Genomic DNA, 21,055 nt, shown 5'->3' on the forward strand with positions numbered 1-21,055 from the left:
GACCGAAGTTTCGCTTTGCGTAATATTAGGCTGTGTAAATATTTGAATAAATTGGAAGAGGGGAACCGGGAACCAATTTTAAAACGTCTATCTCTCACATCCTTTTCCATCAGTAGCAGCACGAAGACGGGCAACTGCGGAGGAAAAACGGGAAAACTTCCACTCATCGGGAAAAGAGGGAAAAATTGGTTTTAAATTAGTTTTCTGTGAATTTGCATCGATTTTTTGGCCCATCCCGTCCGTTCCGTAACATACAAATGAGCGAAACAAAAGAAGCCGCCGCACAAAAGATGACTCCAAATTGCTATCTGCACAGCCGCGCAAAAATGAGCCAATTCCGAGAAAATAAAATGTAAATTATATTTATATTCACTGTGCGAATACATTTTTTCTTTTTAAAATTGAAAATATACGCTATTCACTTTTCTGGACGCCAAGCTAAAATGTGTCCAGTTATAAATGTGTGTTTTAAAATTATTGTAACTAGCTATAAAAATAATTTGATCACGTATTAAGAGGGCTATATACCCGAAACCTTAATTTTATTGCCGTTCCTTTCTTCGATATACATATATATTGAGTAAATGTATATATTGAGTGCATGCGACAGTTGCGCCTCGACCAGATAATATCTATTTTAAATGGACAAAATCGAGGTTTCGTATTCTCTAGTTTTCTCCTCCGAAACTGGACCAATTAAAAAAAACTTCATCATCGGTATGAGAAAGATATTTTCTATGTTTGTGTGCTCGTATTTTTTTAAAAATCAACCATTAAATAAGCACGCTGGACTCTTTTCGTGGGTGTAAAAAAGGGGCGATTTTATACATGTTTGGCGGCTCCTAGCTCGTATAAAAAATAACTAATGAAAATAAATAAAACCAGAGAAACATGCCAATGGTAGATATCCATAGCATATTAAAAAATAAGTTCTCTAGTGCCATAATTAAGGAAGGGAGAAATGTAATACGTTTGTATGGACAAAGGTGCTGGTGTCCAGCCCTCTTAAACATTAATATTATATATGTAAAATAAATGTAACAAATGAAAAAAAAATAATGGCTCAAAAAAAGTCGTCATTCTAAGGCGGATATCATTCTCACACTAACCATTGAGCGCGGCGTGTACTGAATTCCCTCTCTCTTTCGCATCTGTGAGGCTAATTATTTTCGAAAATAATCATTTATACATATATCAATATACATATATCAATGCTTTTTTTTATATTTAACATAATTCGAAGCATAGAGGTATTAATGAGAAATATGTATGTATGTATGAGAAATAAAATAAAATATAAGTCCTGATCACTCGCTATCCATCACAGTGAAAAATAGCAATTAGAAAAATAAATGGTATCTGACTGAAATATTGTCTCATATTAAAATTAGTAATTTTAGTATTGGTAATATACATTTGTACAGATATGTATATATATAAACTCAAAGAAATATGAAACGTTGTATGCTTGGCATAACGAGGAAAGACATGAAACGGAATACGTGGGTGAGAAGTATGACAAAAGTAGTGGATTTAGTGGATAGAGTGAAGCTATTGAAATGGCAATGGGTGGGTCACGTGGCTAGAAGAATGGACAAAAGAAGTGCAAGAATGGTACCCGAGAGAATGCATAAGGGTAAAAAGAAGACCGCAGGGAAGATTTGTAGACGAAGTTAGGAAATTGGGATGGATGAGAGTTGCGCAAAAGAGAGACGAGTGGAAGAGTGTTAGAGGGGCCTTCATCCAGCAGTGGATGGTGAATGGCTGTAGATGATGATATGTATATAAATTGTATAGATATGAATGTATGTATGTTTGACCATTGATTTCGAATTAAACGAAGCGGTTAAATATGTTTATTGTATAGTCATTAAATACAATAAATTAAAGAAAATTATCTGATATTTAAATATTATTATTTTTTTAAATTACATATTATATATAAAATGTTTTTCATACGATTGAACTTCTTAAAATAAAAAAAAGACTAGAGTTCTTAAATATTATCATATTTGTGATCGATGAATAGAAAAAATATTAAAAAAGTTACATTTTTATCACAATACAAAAAAATCTATGTATCTAATCTATGTAAAATCTATGTAATCTAATTTATTAACAACTTAAAATACATTAAAAGGAATTTCATTTTTGGAATTGAAAATTAGTATTGAAATGTGATAAAAAATAAATTTTAATTAACAAGGAATGAAAAAATTGTATCAAGCTATTTTCAGGACGTTTTAAAACTATGTACATTATTTAAACAGAAATAACGTTTAATAATATTTATGAAAGCAGACCTCAATAGAAAGTCTTAAAATTTAAATGAAAACATAAAATAATCAATTAAAATATATATAATGAATTTATTCATAAAACTGACGTCGACTAGAACTAATTATGAAAATATTGCCAATTTGAACCATTCATGAGTATTACTGCTCAAAAATGAATACAAAAAAAATATGTGTGTATATTTGAATGAATATAAATAGCAATCAAATAACTCACAGCAGTTATATTTGAAAGGGAAAGTAATATTCGTATGATTATGTAAAAAAACGTTATTTTTTTAATAATTTACATATATGTACATGCATACAAAGAATGTATACATAGTTGTTGTTCGCAATTCCAAACAAACAAACAAATTTGAATGAAGGTTATCTTATCGACGTTTCCAAAGATGAGACCATTTCAGCGCCCACGTAAATACATTAATACGAAGTTGGACCGAATAATATTATCCTTTCAGGAATGGCTTTACTTACGTGAGGTAAAGTTGCGGCCAAACATAAGGACGCGTTTCTAGATTCACATTACGCTGTTTATACCTATGTAGATAGTATCGATTACTGTATGTAACTCAAAGTGCACTTTAGCTAACGAGCTTTGTTCAACAGGGCATAGGACCCGACGAATGCACCGGAAGCGACTGCAATATAGACGACTCTTACGTGGACGATACGAAAGACGAGGAGTGCTTTGAAGACAGGAAGGAGATGGATTTGGGAGACGACAAAGCAGCAGCCGAAGAACAATGCTCCATCGAGGTAATATCTACTTGCGCACACATGTACAAGAGCACTCGAACCGTACTAGAGAGTCGGATTTTATTTCGCCGTCTTTTTTTTGTCGACAGGGCGATGGATTAGCAGAACGATTTCCTGGAGATGGTGCTTCCTCTTCTGTCGCGTACTCTGCTGAAGATCCTCAGATTGATAGCTTCACTCTGGATATCTGTGATAATAAAGAAAATATGGTGTGTATTGTTTCATTTGTGGAAGCACTCAACTAACGGGTTGGTTTACAACCAGTATCAAGGAATTCAATGATGATATATTTCAGTCTCATTTTTTCACCCTTGTCACGTGTATCAATCAAATGAAAGTTTTTGTATACATTTTTTTTTATTAACTACTAGCTGAACCCGGTATACGTTGCAATGCCACAATAAGGGCCGGGCCGCACCGTGCAACTTTGTCGGCCGACTTGTTGCGCGACACGAAAAAATGTATGGAAATGTGTGCGACAAACAAGTTGACGAGTGTGGCATGTCCCATCTACCTGCATGCATTGGTCTGGTCGCCCTCAACCAAGTTGTTCGCGAGTTGAGCGGTGCGGCCCGGCCCTAAGGGAGAATTTACACAGCGGTGAATGTGGCACGTGGATTTTTTTTAGATAGTTTTAAACATATAGAAAAAATGTGACGTTCATGGCACACGTCCTTTCAAAACGACACTTTCGACCTATGTGTGTCGTTGAAAGGATGCGGTGCATCCGCTCTAAAATCGCCAGACAAATTGAACGACAGATTAACGGACGGCTGCTTTAAATGCAATTCTCGTCTTATCGAATGATATATTGCACATCAGATGACGGGTAACTTTTCGATGTGCACAGATGCAATTATTAAAATGGTAATTATTAAAATTTAGTTGGATCTTTCAGGCGAGCTTAATAAGGGAAGATTCGATAAGTTCCGAAGTTTTCGATGTGCATCTATGCACATCGAAAGGTTACTCGTCATCTGATATGCAAATCTATCATTCTAGAAAACGAGAATTACGTTTAAAGCTGCCGTTCTGTTAATCTGGCGATTTTAGAGCGGATGCACCAAACCCCGTTGAAAATGTACCGAAAATGGTCCAAAGGGTCGTTTTGGTATAGATCACTGTCAAGCAAGGATAAATACTACCATACGATTTCAACGACATAGGTTGAAAGTGTCGTTTTGAAAGGACGTGTGCCATGCACGCGTGCCATGAACGTTACATTTTTTCTATATGTTTAAAACTATCTAAAAAAAAACCCACGTGCCACATGCAACGCTGTGTAATTTTGCCTTAACGCATGCAATTCCCGTTCCCGTTACATTTTCACTGGCCCTTATTATTTATTTATTTTTTTACATATATACCAGGAAGGCCTTACAGGTAACCCCTATGCGCCTTTCTGGCCAATTACAAACATTGCAGCATTTTTTTATTATACAAGTCGCTGAATTACGAGACACTGAAAAACTCGAAAATTAACGAGACATCTATGAATTATACATAAATTTTATTGTACATCAATCTCAAACAGTGGTGACATAGTAGATAGGAAGGATATTTAGCCAATTTTACCGGGAACTGTTTCAACAATGAAATCAGAGAAAATTGGTAAACTCTGATAGGAAACGATCGACCTGGAGTCACAAATCCAGGTCTGACCAGCAGCACTCTTTAATCGAGGTCAGCTTATGGGATCCAACCCGGCGCCTCTCGACGCTAAGCAGAAGCTTAACGACCTAGCTATGCTGATGGCTAAAATTAGAGAAATAACAATTTTTAACAGTTGGATGATAGTGCGTCGCCGATACGTATCGCGCCACCCCACGCCACAACCCCGCTTTTCTCCATCCCCATGCTCCTCATGGTCCACGATTAGTTTTGATTTGGATTTTTTTGATGCTGCATGTGTGGGACTAGATGCGGAAGCAAACACATCATAATATCATGACAACCAACACTAATATATTTAAGGTTAGGTTAGGTTAGGTTAGGGTTGGTTTTATTTATTTAAAATTATCTTGCTTGGGTTGGTAGTACGCTGTAATTCAAATTAAAAATTCACTGACATTGAGAACTGAATTTGTACATAATTCTATTGTTATATCCATACTCACTGCTTGAATCAGTGAAACCGTATAATCTCATTAGTGAAATTATCATTTAACTGACAAAAAAAGTTTCACGTAAGATATGTACGTGTGATGGTTGTTTTAAATAAACTTGTACCTTTTTTAGGGCAACAATTTAAAGGAGAATTCCAACGATAAGGATAATAAAGGACGATCTTCTAAAAGTCCAACCAAATCCAACAATGGCGACGACGATCCCAAATCCTACGGATTACCCGCGGGTGAGTTGCAATTATGCATATTTTATGTAATCCAGATACTCTTCACTGATGGGTCGTATATTGATCACTTTCCTCTTATTAACTTTTATTTCGCTTTTAAAGCATTCGTATTTGTAAAAAGAATATGTCAAAGTACAGTTCCAATATTTAATAGTAATATTACATATATATTTTTTCGTTTAATTATTTTATTATTATATAAATCTTTTAATATATATAATATCCAAAGAGACTTTGTAAGTGTGTAAGTATTGTTGCTTCATAAATCCGTGACGTCATCGAACAAATGAATATTCAAATAATTTTAATAAAATATTTACTATTAGATTGGCCATGTTTAAGCGGTTTATATTGCAAATACTGAGCGAAGCCTGGTATAAACACTAGTATATAATATAATACATATACCAAAATATTAAAAATATAATATTGTATGTTAAATTTATTAAAATTAGAATAATTTTTAGTGAAAAGCTCAACTATGTAGTACATCATATGTTTCGCATTATTTTATGTACGTAAAATCAGAATAGGATTAAACTTTTACTGCTTAATTAGATATATTTTTTTTACTTTCGAAATTTTGTACATGTATTTAAAATTGATTTATTTAGGCCCACAACATTATACATATATGTATATATATAGTTACTTAATAAGCAAGGTATTAACGGCTTTTATAAATGAAAATTTCCAGGCCATGTCAAAAGCGACTTTTTTGTGCGCTGCTTTTCCATTAATTTAAATTTAATCTTAAGAACACCAAAGCATGTATACATAAACATACATAAAGGCATATTCTTAATACATATAAAAAAGTGTAAGACTTGTGCTTTTAAGAAAATGCTTTCTAACTGCAACATATTAAATTATTCATCATGCGTTCATATTTTCAAAAAAAAAAAAGTATTACATATACAGTTTCAAAGTTTGACTAGAATTTATAGGAGGACACGACATGTGACATGAACTTTACTCACACCTACCAAAAGAATATTACATATCGGCATATTATACCCGCATTGGCAAAAAAGATGGCAGGATGTGAACGTATGATCATGGGAAACTTTTTCGGAGACTTTTATATGAAATTTTCACCCAGGGAAAGTTTACTTTTCATAATAACATTGCGAATTTTCCTTTTCCGCGGCACACTTAAATATACCATTATATTATATGTATATTTATTTTATACAATTTCACCATAGTGACATTTCAAATTAGCTCCAGGTCGTCACTATGGCTAATTTATTACAAGACATTGAAAACTCATAATTAACGAGATATCTAAATACATAATTATTACATGTAAATCGAAACAATACCTGACATCTATGGTCAGATATTACAAACATCGTATAAATACGATTAATAACATTTTTCATGTAACAATACGAATTTTTACATTCGATAAACAACCACAGAGAAATCTGGCGAAACCTGAGAAATAACAATAACTCACGGTTTGCAACAGAAAATTGGGAAGGAAAAGCCAATTTTACAGGAACCGTTTCAATGAAAATCAGAAAAATTGGCAAATTCTGATAAGAAACGATGAGACCTCGACAAAATCTCGCCAATAACGAGACTCTTAAGGTCTGACCGCACTGTGCGACAACCAAACGATCCGACACTTCACAACAGTACGCGAGCAAATATTGTTTGTATGAAATTGTATGAGACATAATGCACCGCGTGACAGTCGCATGACGTAGAATGACACCGTGCGTCAAAGTTGATTTTTCGACCAACTTTGACGCAAGGTGTCGTTCGTGACGTGTTGTGAACTTTGACGCGAAGTGTCGTTGAGTGGGGGTTGCCTTGCAACAACTATTCTCCTTCTTCATATCGTGACTTTGAAATAGCATGTAGCCATAATATTTTGGTTTTTTTCGATTGTTCTTCTTCCTCGCATATCAAAGATACTATAATAGTGTCCGTTTTGTCAATCTTGCTCCGAAGTACCGAACGAATGATTGACATAATTTACTGCGTAGTGTCGCATCGCTGTCGTTCAAGTGCAGTTTACCTAATATTGTCGCGCACTGTTGTTAAGTGTCGGATCGTTCGTTTGACGCAAAGTGCGGTCAGACCTTTAAGGTCTGACTGCACTATATGGCCGTCGACTGCTGCAGCACGACATAACACGGCAAAGTTGATACAAAATGCAACTCTGTCGCGTGACGCGTAGTGCGTTATATCTCATACAATGCCATACAAACAATAATTGGCCGCACGCTGCCGTTCGTGTCGCAGACACATAGTGCGGTCAGACCTTTAGTGGGAATCGAACCAATGACATCAAGCACGGAACTATTCAATACTCACCATTAGACCACGCTGCTGGTTATACATATGTATTGCAAAAACGCCTATAGATTCATTATAATAATTTTTCATCTCAAATCATTTTTTCCTTCGTGCTTTTTTATTCCTTTTAATTTCAAACGAGAGCTTTAACGAATGACTAAACATAAAAGCGACGATGATAGACGAAAATTGTATAATTACGACAGCTCTGTTAAAATATATAATATATACGTAATATGTATAAACCCAAACTGGGAGAGAGCTTTTTTGGTATTTGCCATTTCGATTGTGCTAATGCGTTAGTGGGAAGGGGGGGGGGGGGGGTTCATATTCTTATATATGTGTATGTTTGTATTTATGTATGTAACTTAACAATGAAAATTCTTTCTTTCAGCAATCGATATTTTCGTATAAAATTTGTGTTTAATTTTCAGAAAACTCAGACGTATTCAAGAGGGGGATGCTTTACAAAGGTATATATTGGCCCTCGCTGACTAACAGCTTCCAGGTAAATCGCTATGCATCATTTTACGCGTGCGGTCGTATTACGTTGACTTAATACGAAATTAATTACGTATCGGGTGTTATGTTGTGATCTTAAAATTAATTAATCGTACAAACGCGATAAGGCACGTATTATAATTAATTCCAACTCACTGGGACTTAATTTCAAGTGTATGGAAACACGCACTCGTGTCGCGTTTTCTAAAAATCTCCTTATCAAATATATCAAAATATCAAAAATTTAACTTGTTGGATTCAATTTTTACGTTTTTCGTAATAACTATGTGGTTTTCAAAGCTATACACCCTATATTTCTTGTATTCTTAGAATGAACTACAAGAAATTTATTTTAATAGATTTTGTATGATTTAGAAAAGGGGTACATCGTAAAAAAATACATTTATACATTTCTACATTCTAAAGTGTGATTTAAAGGCGGTAGCGATGAGTCGTGTTTTTGACTGTTCGCTTGCATATTCTTGTTGATCGATGAATCAATGCGAGAGAAAGAGACAGCTATATTTTCATAAGCTATTTTTTTCGTCGCTTTTGGCGCGTGGTATTGAGCTATGCAGTCGCCTGTTGGCCTTACCCATGTGCGTTTGCGAGTCGATGCTTGTCGTTATTTTTTAATACAAAAATAGTCAAAAACATGTTATGGGATTAAAACTTTTTTATGTTGATGTATAAAATGATTAATAAGATATATATTGAACCCATTTGTATTGAGAAAAGCTGTATTTTGATTAAAAAATACTGGGGTGTTACTTGACCTCGGTTCGGGACACTCGTTCGATCTCGACGCTCCGTCCTTCTAAGGTTAAACTCGTCAAAATAAAAGATAATATAAAAAAATAATCCAGGTTTTACGTGTGTATTTTGGTGTTTTGACATCATTTTAGTTAAATTTTTATATTGTAGTAGTCACATGTGACCTTGATATGTGACGAGGATACGGAGTTTTCTGCGCTTTCTGACAAAATATCAAAATAAAATACTTTAAATCGAGTTACAAAAGAATGAATAATATAACATGATAGTCACGCATTTTTTTCACATGTTTCCATTAACAGGTTGATGGAATTTGTTTCTTATTAAGAATAGTTTGAAATTTAACACTCAAAAATTAGGGCACCACATGTATAGGTTGGACTCCAGTTGTGATTGGCGTGTCTTCATGCTATTGTTAATTCGTACGATTTTATTATTTTGCGGTTTCTCCTAAATATGAGAATCACTAATATTGATCATTGCATATATTATGTAATAAGTCTAGAGATCTCAAATCTGTGTCTTCGAATAATTTTTATACGAACTTATTATTTCTATCCGATGTTCTAGATTTGGGTTCTTTGAAAATTTAGTAATATCTTTAACTTTCCAAAACTTAAACTAAATAATGTAAGGCTACCATTGAATAATTAAATATTCGAATATTTGGTAGCACTACATATAACTTATGTCAATACAAGGATAAAATATCACCAGAAACACTCTAGGGGTGAGTTTTGGGATTGATTTGCGAACCTATTTAAAAATACCTGTGTGTCTGTTACTTTAACATGACGAAGACTGGAACCGTTGACTTATTTATATTTTTATTCGAAGGAAATCGATATTAACTGCCTTCACGAATACGTATTTCACAATTTTTTTAGGCAGGTATTAAATGTATAGTAAACAAAAACGTATACATTGACACTGTATTAGTTACCAATAATTGCTATAATTTTGAAAAAAATACTCCGTTCCGAGATGAAAGCACTCTGGCTACGTCTAATTCTATAATCCAAAAGTATATATGTTTTGAATACGTTATATGTATGTAAACTACAAATCAAAGGCATTCAAATTTACTGACCCATCAACTACAGGCCCTACAAATAACCTGATCATACATATGTATATAGTACAGTGTGCATAAAAGCTAAAACCATATTTTTAATCATAGCTTGTCTGAATAAGCCTAATGCTTACGTATGATTTATCATTATGGTAGGTATTTTATTGTAGGTAATATACGAGTCCTTTGAACGATTCGCGATGCGTCAAATATTTCCTTTTGTTCGGCGCGAACCCCGGACACTTCCCATAGAAATTCACTGAAGGATAAAAGGACGAGGAAAAAGGCATAATCGTATAATGTATAATACAACCATAATATACGTAGTAAATTTGCAGACATTTGCCATTGGCGACATGACCTTTGAAGGTGTCGTTTAATTCGAAGTAAAAGCTGCGGACTCCGGTCCATTGTTTTTTTGATTTTATTATTTAATTATTCCGCCAGTCTTTGTTGGGCGAATTAAAAACATTCAGAATCAGGACTTTGCACTGTGATTCATTCCGAAACGTATATACATACAATGTGGAGCTTAATTATATTAAAAAAGGCAAGAAAATCACAGTGAAATAAAGCAGTGACGTTTGATGCTACATATATTTTTAACTGTTAAATAAATAATGTTTTACGTATTTGGGAAGTATTTTTTGTTAAATTTAAGATGGCTCAGTTAATATGTTGTTTTTGTATAAACAAGGGAAAGGTATCCTATACTAAGAAAAATGTGAAAAACGGATACTATAAAAATAAGCACGACATAGTCAATTCGTCTCAATGTTTTTGCAAAAAAATTATACAAAGTATTATATAATACAGCACGTTCTGATAATTAAAAAAATAAAAAAATAAAAAACTATTTAATTAGGATTTATTTTCAATTTTATTATCATGCGGTTTATCTGCCGCATTTTTTATTCGGCAGTTATAAGTATTGGTATAAAATATCAATAAAAATCAAAATTAAATATTGAATAATATGAAGTTTTATCTGTTATTATTAAGCTTAATTACATATTCATTTTTTTTTAGGATACACATCTTGAATTGTCGTATTTGAAGTATTCGCATCGACAACGACAAAAGTCCCTCATCATTGTCAACATTGTGGATTTTGGATTAAAGGTAAATATTTTGTGATAATATAATAGAATCTTTTCTTTTATATGGTCGTTCCGTTAACGTTAAAAAGGAAATTTGAAAGATTTAATTAATTCGAAATTGGAATCCGTACGCTCGTAATAAGTGTATAGAATAGAATAAGAGGGTATTACTGATTTAATTAAATGTCACATCGTAAATATATTTAATATATTTTTAATGTATGTACGTATGTAAATATGTACTGTATGTCTAAAATTACATATGCGTTTTTACCCTTTTTACTTCATAATGAAATTCGACATGGGCAGCTTCAGCCATTTTGAAATCCCAATTTGACTTAATGGGTTTCTGTTGACCGGGATTTTATTTAGAATTTTACGGGAGGTCTGATTCGATTTTTGGATGCGCGAAAGGGTTAAGCTGTCCGTGTCGGAGTTTTATCACCCCACATACGTCAAAGCTTATCAAATTGAGCAGGAAAAATTAGGAGTTGTTTCATGACACCTGGCAGGAGCTAAATTGTACATACGTAGTTCAAAGGTTAAAGGTCCTCCGAGAAATCAACGAATGAATGCGGAGAGATGCAATGTTTGCCAAACAGACTAGTATTTTATACGAATAAAATATCTATATTTTTTATTTTGAAATTCTTTGAATACGCACGATATAATACCCAATTTCAAGATTCGATACATGATATTCGTATGAAAAGAAGTATTAGAGTAAGGGGGTCTTTAGACTGTTGTTAACCTTTTTCGACTTGTATAAAATGGAAATTCCTTGCGTAGACAATTTGTACAGTATTATGCATATTACAAAATATTTTTAAGTAAAAACCATATAACTATATATGTAATATATAATTTCGAAAGCGGCTTTGTATGTATGTAAGGTTTTATTCGTAGAATCCGTGACGTCATCGAAAAATGTAACTTTCTATGGCGACGATATCCATATAGAATTCGATTCCGATTTTAATTTCGATGCTGTTTTCGATTTCGATTCCGATTTCAATTCCGGTTTCCGATCGCGATTTCAGTTCCAATTTCAGTCCCGGTTCCGGATTCCTGTTTCAGTTCTGATTCCGGATTTCAATTTAAGTTCCGACCCCGATTCCTTATTCAGTTCTGATTATCGATTCCGATTCCTGATTCCTATTTCTGATTGGCTGATGTTATTTTTTTTTTTCGATTTAATGTTTATTCATGTTTAACCATTTTATATTACAAATACTGAGAATAGCCGGGTAAAACCACTAGAAGAAAATAAAAAATAAATAATTTTAACAAAATTTATGGACTTAAATTAAAATTAAAGTCGCTTGTGAATGGTGACCTTTTTTCGGCGCACTCCTTAAATTTGATTTTAACATGTAACTCTAATTCTGATAATTGGCAAGACATCTGCATGAGTGATATCTTAAAAGAAAGGGAAATGAGTAGGAATGTTTTTAAAAGGTTTGACCTCTTAAGGAAAATTTAATTATTTTTTTAAATACGAAAAAAATTCAGTTTTCTCCTAATTGACAAATTTTTGAAAAATTATCGTGCTTCTAATGTTTTTTTCTCATGGCCACAGCTTGTATTTATTTTTATTTGATTGAATAAACATTACGAAAACAAAAAAATAATAAATGTCTGATATACCACTTTTGACTTGGGCAGTATTAGCGATTAACTGTGGGATTTTGGTGTTTTTACTAAAAATCTTTAAAAATGAAATTGAATGAGGTTTGCGATAGTTTTTCAAACTTTTTATTTATTTTTTATTTTAATTATGCTCATATGTACACATGTACATATGTACATACATGGGTAAAAGCCGAGCTTACTCGAGAGTACTCGAGTATTGCCGTGCCGTGATTAAAACGGTGCGCAATTATTATTTATTATTTATTAATAAATAATGTATGTACCTATACATTATTATACGTACCTATACAGTTTACCAACAACAATACATTACCGCATGTAAGGTACTTACCTTACACGCGGTAAACCAAATAGAATACATTATGATGAACAAGGGTCGTTCTTATATATGTATTATGCAAAATCTAATTAAACTGAATGCAAAAGGCGGGAAAATGAAACCACAAACGATGCTTTTTTTAACTAGAATTTACATATGTACTTTTATTTAAGCAGCCAACTACATACACTGCGTCAATATTGTTTCAGTGCATCCTAGCCACAGCTTGGGGCTTAATTACGAATCAACTGAGTCCGAAACCAGATAGCGTGGCTTGGACGGCTTGTGGAGCAGCTGGCAACATTGCCCTGTGTATCCTCTCGTGTTGGAGATGCTTTGCAAACAATTATCTACACTGGGCAGCAGTTTGCACCTGGCTGTTGCTCAACGCTCAAGGTGGGTCGAAAAATACACACAACTCAATTTGGGTTGCTTCGGTGAACGCTAAGCCCAAATTAGCATAAGGTTTAAATGTTAGCGGGCGTAAAAGTGGGGCATGTTTACATATGTTCTATATATTTTTATTTTATTTAAATTGGCACACATACAGAATACAATATAAAAAAGAAGCAGATCAGTGAGACAAAAAAAAATATACAAATATAAATCAAAATATTATATTCCATGTACAGTGAGCACCACATGGTAATATAAAGCAAACAAAAAAGAAAAATTACCAAAACATATTAAAATTAATAAATAATGAATGACACAACGAAGGTGAAGAAGCAAATCAACCACAGCAAAAAGGTTGGGACAATCATCCATATCATTGTAACAACGGCAAATACGTGCGATTATACTATTAAATGAAGTGTTGTTATGACAAATTGGTGTGTAGAACAGATTTCTACATCTGGTGAATCGGGCATTAACGTTAAAATTAATTTCGTTCAAAACAGATGTGTCATGGATACCATTAGCAATCTTGTATAAAAGTAACAAATCAGAAACCCTTCTGCGATGAGACAAACTAGCGATCTTGAAAATAGAGAGTCTGTCATTATAAGTTGGCAGAAATCTTACAAGACCAGTCTTATGGGATAAATGGCGCAGAAAACGCTTCTGAATTGTTTCTAAATGATCTATATGGGTTTGGTAATAAGGATACCACATGACTGAATTATACCCCATATTACTACGAACCAAACTGTAGAGTAACATATGTAAGTATATGTACATATATGAAGTATTTGATAGAAAATTTAACTAAAATTATAGGTGGGGGGGATATTTTTTTTTATTTTACTCACTATAATCTATGCTGAGCAGATTGGTTAGTACGAGTGTTTTTATTTTATTTATTTATGTATATTTGTGATGTCAATGACAAACTGCGCATGCGCATTGTCGTTTGACGTCTATGCAAATTGTCATGCGTGACAAAATGAGCATTTATATGATATGTATAATCCCGCTATCCAGGAGAAACTAAAATTTTTGGCTTTGGAAAATCATCGGGTTTTACGAAAGCATGATATCTTGTTGCCAATTTAGGCTAATACAAACGTGCTCATGAACTCCCTCCTCTCGAGAGCTGTTCGACTACTTAAATTACTGGCGCATTCTTTAGATCTCTTCAATGCCAGCTATGTTGAGTTGGTCGAACACATTCTACATAGCACGATATAATTATCATTTTTATTTATTTGTATTTTTTTACTATAATTTTGTGTAAATTTGCATATAACGGTCCTGCTTAAATTTTTTAATTTCCCCTACTTTTGTTTAAAATATCTAATGGAATAGGTCTCGACATTGGGAAAACTAATTTTAAAGGATACATTTACTTTTTGATTGGTGATTTTTCAATATCTTCTACTTTGCTTCCTGCTCCTGTAAATGGAAATCATATTATGTGCGTGCAAAATTCAAGCTTTGTGGCATACTGGCGTGTGTGCGAGCAATATGCAGCATCCAAGTCATGCCACGGTTTACATAAAATTCGGCTATACGAATAAATCATCCTCTTATTCTCAACTTTACCAAGCAAAGCTCGATCTTTTTGATATTGTAACGTGAGAATTCGGAACCAATGTAAAGTGGAGAATTTCTAGTTTGTGGGAAATAGCGGCTATGGGCCTGTTTGGGCTACTGCATGTCCGAACACGCGGCTACCTGCCTTTAAAATAAGGGACACACGGTGAACTTGAGACGAGCGAGCCGTGGTTCTGTGTGGACCTATTGAGTCATATAATAAATGATTTGAAGTTACTATGGTCTATAATTTGGATCCTTGAACCCACCCCCACGCAACAATATTATTATTCATATGTATAAAGAAAAAAATAGTATAGATCGAGCACAATTCATTAAAATTTCTTTTACCTTCAAGTTAGAAACACGCACGTCAATTATTGACTAAAAATTTTGTATATTTTAGTGTATTGTTTACAGCTTTTTTTAGTTACAATTTTATACAACGCAAATAAAACATGAAAAGTCATACGAACGTTCAGAGAATACTGCTCCCCGATTGGTCATTATTTTCGCAATTTTTACATCGACCAATCAGCAAACAGCGTTCAGTTTTCGCCCTCCAATGTATTAATCGAATTCATCTACAATGTCGCTTCTCGACAACAAAATACAAATACACATTTTTTGTATTACGAATTAATTCCAAGGCTGGCACAAAGCATTAAGTATCTCTTTGTCTGCGTTTAATTTTTTTAATAGTATTACGAGAGTCGATTTTATAAAATCGAGTCATTGTTGCGAAATTATTTGTCCCTCCGAGGAATTAATTAAGAACTCGACACTGGCGAACGACCTTTTGAAGAAACTCGCAAAGTTAACAATTTAATTTGCACAGACAACAAAAACTTTTCGCCATGAACCGCCATAGCATATAAGCAGCTAAGCGTTTTAATTTATGCTGTTATTTAAGCTCACATAAAATACGACTGATGTTATATACGTCACGAATAAATGAAAATAAAGCCTTGAATATAGGCTTATTTAATATTGTAATATCTGGAAGATATTAAGAGGGGTTAGGAGAATATTTAATTTTAAAATAACTTGGCTATTTTCCATTGATGTATAATACACTAGATGGGCCCAGACGTGTTATTTTGGTCGGAGATCTTGTCTTCACTAACTGAGGGGTGCGGGGGGTTTAACTAGCGGGGAAGTTGGGTTTTTTTCCCTACGACGCAGCGGTACCTACCTACCTACCTACTAAGAGAAACTATGCATGCACCATGTATTTTGCATGCGCCAAAAGGGAGACAAGTATAACACGTGAGGGCGGATCTAGTATATTCTATATCTATGCTATTTTCAAATAAAATATTTTTTCCCTGATCATGCAGGTATGTAGAGTTCGTTCAGCGAGTGGAGAAAATTGAGACAGTATGCGTGCTCGTGTGTACAGAGATTTTTTAGTCTGGCTCCGGCTGCCGAGGTGAATCTACGCCATTTTTGCTCCTTGGTAGAGGCGTTGCGTGACAGGGTGGTTACGAAGCTCCCGAGATTTTTCCGAAACTTCGACAATTATATGAAATGGTTAGATGTTAGATAATGCATCTTATCACAATAAGATTTTTGACTCAGCGCCGACTTCAAATTCCAAAAAAGATATTATGAAGCATAGAAAGACATTAGATTTTGCATTTTTTGGATTTTTTTTTAATTGCCTTTGTATTTTTTATATGTTGTATTTATAAAATGCAATACGCCTAAAAAATAAAAAGTTAATTTTGTGCCATTTTCGAGAATAACTTTAAAAAATAGTACATATTTGTGTAACGCATACCTTGCAGTCAACCGGTAGTTACCAACACTGTCTCAATTTTCTTCACTCGCTTAACGAACTCTACGTCAATATAAGCAGGTGTATTCTTAAGTTGAGACCAATTGCAATCATTGAAGTATAATGTATAGAATAGTCATTCCTAACAAAAGTATCGCTTAAAAGCGAGCCATCGAAGAGAGAGACTGAAAGTCAGAAGAGAGACAAAAGAGTGAGGAAAAAAATTCGTGGAAGTGATCGTCCCTTATCGTCCCTTGACGTTCAGGGACGCACGGGCACATACAGATCTAATACTACCACACAATTTCACTAGTAGAGCCTATTTCAAAGAGATCCTACTGCTACAGAGATTAACAATCAACTGAGCAAAACAGCCGAAATCTCCGTTTGAACGGAGTTTTTGTAGCAACATTTTTGTAAGCTAAGAGCGCTTCTACCCATTCTACTTCAATGATTGCAATAGATTTTTAAGAAGAGTAATTTCATCAAAATTTTTTCAGTTGATGAAATTACTCTTTCACGTTGATGAAATTTTGATTTTGAAATTCTTTTTATTATTACTAAATTATGTTCACAATACATCTTATATCTATTTTAATAGCTACTGATCTACTGATTATTTCCTATTTTACAATTTTAATTTAATTTGGTTAGTAATCATAGTATTATATTATTCTAATGTTAATGTACAGCATAATAGGAAAAAGAGCTCAAAAACCTATTTACAATTCTTATAAATGCTCATAATACATCTAATACATAATATTAATTAAAGTCACTCTAAAGTCGACGATCTAAAGCAAATTGTGTTTATACCTGAAGGGTATAGACATTTTGTTGTAATCACCGAGACTTCTCACAAGTGTGTTAGTATGGTTATTATTGATTCTGTCATAGAATCGACTGGTTAGTTTGTTAGTAATGTCTGTAACAAACGGAATATTATATATGGCATGCAGTTTTTTCAAGTTAGTATATATGGGTGTGTTATAACTTATAACTTATTGTTTAATAATGTATGTACATAGTATTATATAGAAATTATTGTCCAGCAGGTTTTGGTTACATTTGAGTGTATGCATTTATATTTTATCTTGTATTGAAATAATCAAATATCTTCAACAAATTTGCGAGTCAAAATGTAATCGATTGCTCCAGTGTAGCCAACACAATGAAACTCTAATATTATGAAATTTTAATCACTGTTATATTTTGCAGGATTTGTGGGGAATGGGCTGGGATTTACAACGTCTTCTTATCGCGTATGGTACGTTCTGTTCATCGTTTTCGTACCTTACGCCATGCTGCCTCTGCCACTCAGGTGGTGTTTACTGGCAGGTGCAGTTTCAGCCCTGAGTCATGTTCTGGTCACAGTTGTGGACAAATTGGGAATGGATTGTGTAAGTATGAATTTGGCATATATTAATTTGACCTGCAAGCCACTGTCGTCGTGTCAACTCGTTTACATTGCATGATTTAATTATTTTCATAAATAATAACAAACTGACGTTTAAACAAGGTCTGTTCATAATTTTGTCAGCGTACGCGGACATTTGACCGAACTGACATTAGGCTAATGGACATCGGTCTTCAGCGGCTCAGAACAGTTCTTCGGCGCTCATATCGGTCCACATGCGCATGTTTCGAAGCCACGACAACTTTTTCCTGCCAATCCATTTTTTACCTTCTATTTTCCCCATGGTTACCAAACTTTTCGTAAACATCGTATTTTGGACCCCGTATCATGTGTCCGTGGTACTCCATCTTTCTCCGCTTGATGACAGAAACAAGTTCCCTGCCTCTCCCTATCATGCCGAGGACAGCTACATTTGATATTTTTTTGGTCCACGGGATCTTCAGCATACGCCTGTAGACCCACAGCTCAAAAGCTTCGATGCGGCTGATCATGTTTCCATGTTTCACATCCATGGAAGGATATTAGGCCGAATTTAAATGCTTAAATTCGTTTCGAATATGAAGAAAAGTAATAAATTAAATAATTATCTGCACCGATATTTTATTTTTTATTTTATTTATCTCTTTTTTTCAAATTACAAATTTTTTAAATAAATTTAAACTATTAAAAATTTCATTCGAAAAAAAATACATCGGCTGAATGTCCGTTGGCCAGTTGTCCATTCGTCTAAAAGTCCGTCGACCAAAAATCCGTCAGCCTAACGTCCGTCGGTCGAGTGTCCATTCAGCCAAATGTCCGTCAACCGTTTTCAGGATATAAATCATATGGTAAATTGAACTCAAACCATCAACTGGTTACACCGAGCAACAAAAAGTCACGTTTTTTACTTAAATTTTTATTAATTTTGACCCATTGAATTCGAATAATCAAAAATCACAATCAATAGAAATAGCGCATGACTATTGATTCCAGTACATACTTTTGGCACGGCAATAATGGATTGTAATATAAACGTGGTGACATAAAACTGGCGCAATGTATACCTATGTATGTAGCTCGAGAAAAAAATGTGTAAAAAGAAAAGTATACGTTTGACTTTAAAAATTCGTTATATAACTGATTGTAAGTATTTTAAAGCAATAAAAAATCACAATGATTCATTCAATGATTCATTCAATGATTCATTCAATGATTCATTCAATGATCCATTAAATGATCCATTCAATGATCCATTCAATGATCCATTCAATGATTCATTCAATGATTCATTCAATGATTCATTCAATGATTCATTCAATGATTCATTCAATGATTCATTCAATGATTCATTCAATGATTCATTCAATGATTCATTCAATGATTCATTCAATGATTCATTCAATGATTCATTCAATGATTCATTCAATGATTCATTCAATGATTCATTCAATGATTCATTCAATGATTCATTCAATGATTTATTCAAATTAATGATTCATTCTAATCAATGATTCATTCAAATTCATTGTTTAATCTAATCAATGGATCAAATTTAGTGAAGATTGAATAGTCTCTTCTCTGCAAATTTTTATTTGTTGCTCAGTGTTATCAATGTTAAGTTTTTCTACAGCTGACTGATTTTACACTAATTTGATACTAAATATTAACTCTTGACACAGCCCTAATTGTATTTCACCTGCAATTGTATTCCTATATAATATTTGCATTTTGTGTGTTATTTTACGTAAAGATAAAGCCCGAGTGAGTGAAATATATATGTTCGTACATATGTACATACATATGTAGTACAGTTGCGCATTTAATTCTCTTAAATTTATAAACTTAAAGTAGTGTCTGTCAATAGTGTAGTATTAATAAAATTTTATAGGTATGAAATCTTTTACGTATGTAGACTTTTATGACTTTTAAAGATACGTGCACGCGTCGTATTTTCCTTGGAAAGCTGAATTTGTTCGTTCGGGAAAGGATGGGGTGCGTGATAAAATAAATAAAAAGACGTGTGAAAAGCACAGAAAAACTGCTTATATTGGAAATTCTAGTCGCGACATTATTCCGAAGACGTGTCGATATTTGTTTCGGAATTGTTTAACGACAACCTCTAGTTCTATATTATACCCTCACGTACACGACGTGTCATTCGTTCGGGCCAAAGTAATATACACGGACCGCAGCCAATATATCTTCGTATGTACATATGAATGTACGTATGTATAGTAGCCATGTTTGATAAATTCTCGGAAGGATTACGTTGTGATAAAAATTTTACTTGTTTGCTTTTTTCGAAACATACAATAAATAATACAGCACAAAAAAGTATCATTTTTATCGCAAAGTTGCTGAATTTTCCGACGTTACTATTTGGGCAAGTGGAAGTCGGAAAAATAAAAATGAAAACGAAACTTTTTGAATAGGGGAGCTCGGAAGCCTTAGCAACCTACTTTTTTCAAAAACTGTCTACGGTCTAACATAAACTACCACGAGTTAGACAACCTCAGTATGGTGGTTTTAAAATTCAAACCTTATACATATTATACATATATGTATGTCACAGTGAAATTATATTTCAAGTGAAAATATATTTTCACTGACGTTTCATTGAAATCATAACCAGGGTTGGTTTTATTCATTTAAGATTAGATTGTTGGGTTTGGTATTATTTAAGGGTTATGATAGTGTTGCGTAGGGGTGGGTGGAGGTTCCAAATAAAAGGCTAAAGTCGCTTCACAGCATTTATTGGGTGATT

General features: G+C 33.6%; 1 protein-coding gene across 1 annotated transcript in view; it reads left to right on the plus strand.

The window, feature by feature from the left end:
- LOC143916329 (adenylate cyclase type 8-like) overlaps window positions 1–19,358 on the plus strand; it is a 79,862-nt gene extending 60,504 nt beyond the window's left edge. The window contains exons 3-9 of the mRNA XM_077437359.1: window positions 2,907–3,056; window positions 3,146–3,265; window positions 5,295–5,409; window positions 8,154–8,227; window positions 11,096–11,188; window positions 13,348–13,534; window positions 18,114–19,358. Of these exons, the coding sequence (XP_077293485.1) occupies window positions 2,907–3,056; window positions 3,146–3,265; window positions 5,295–5,409; window positions 8,154–8,227; window positions 11,096–11,188; window positions 13,348–13,534; window positions 18,114–18,370 (996 nt within the window). The 3' untranslated portion in view covers window positions 18,371–19,358. The remainder of the gene's footprint in view (window positions 1–2,906; window positions 3,057–3,145; window positions 3,266–5,294; window positions 5,410–8,153; window positions 8,228–11,095; window positions 11,189–13,347; window positions 13,535–18,113) is intronic.
- Window positions 19,359–21,055: the final 1,697 nt, after the last annotated feature.

The sequence above is a fragment of the Arctopsyche grandis genome, chromosome 9 (assembly GCF_051622035.1).
Source record: "Arctopsyche grandis isolate Sample6627 chromosome 9, ASM5162203v2, whole genome shotgun sequence".
NCBI classification, from domain to species: Eukaryota; Metazoa; Arthropoda; class Insecta; order Trichoptera; family Hydropsychidae; genus Arctopsyche; species Arctopsyche grandis.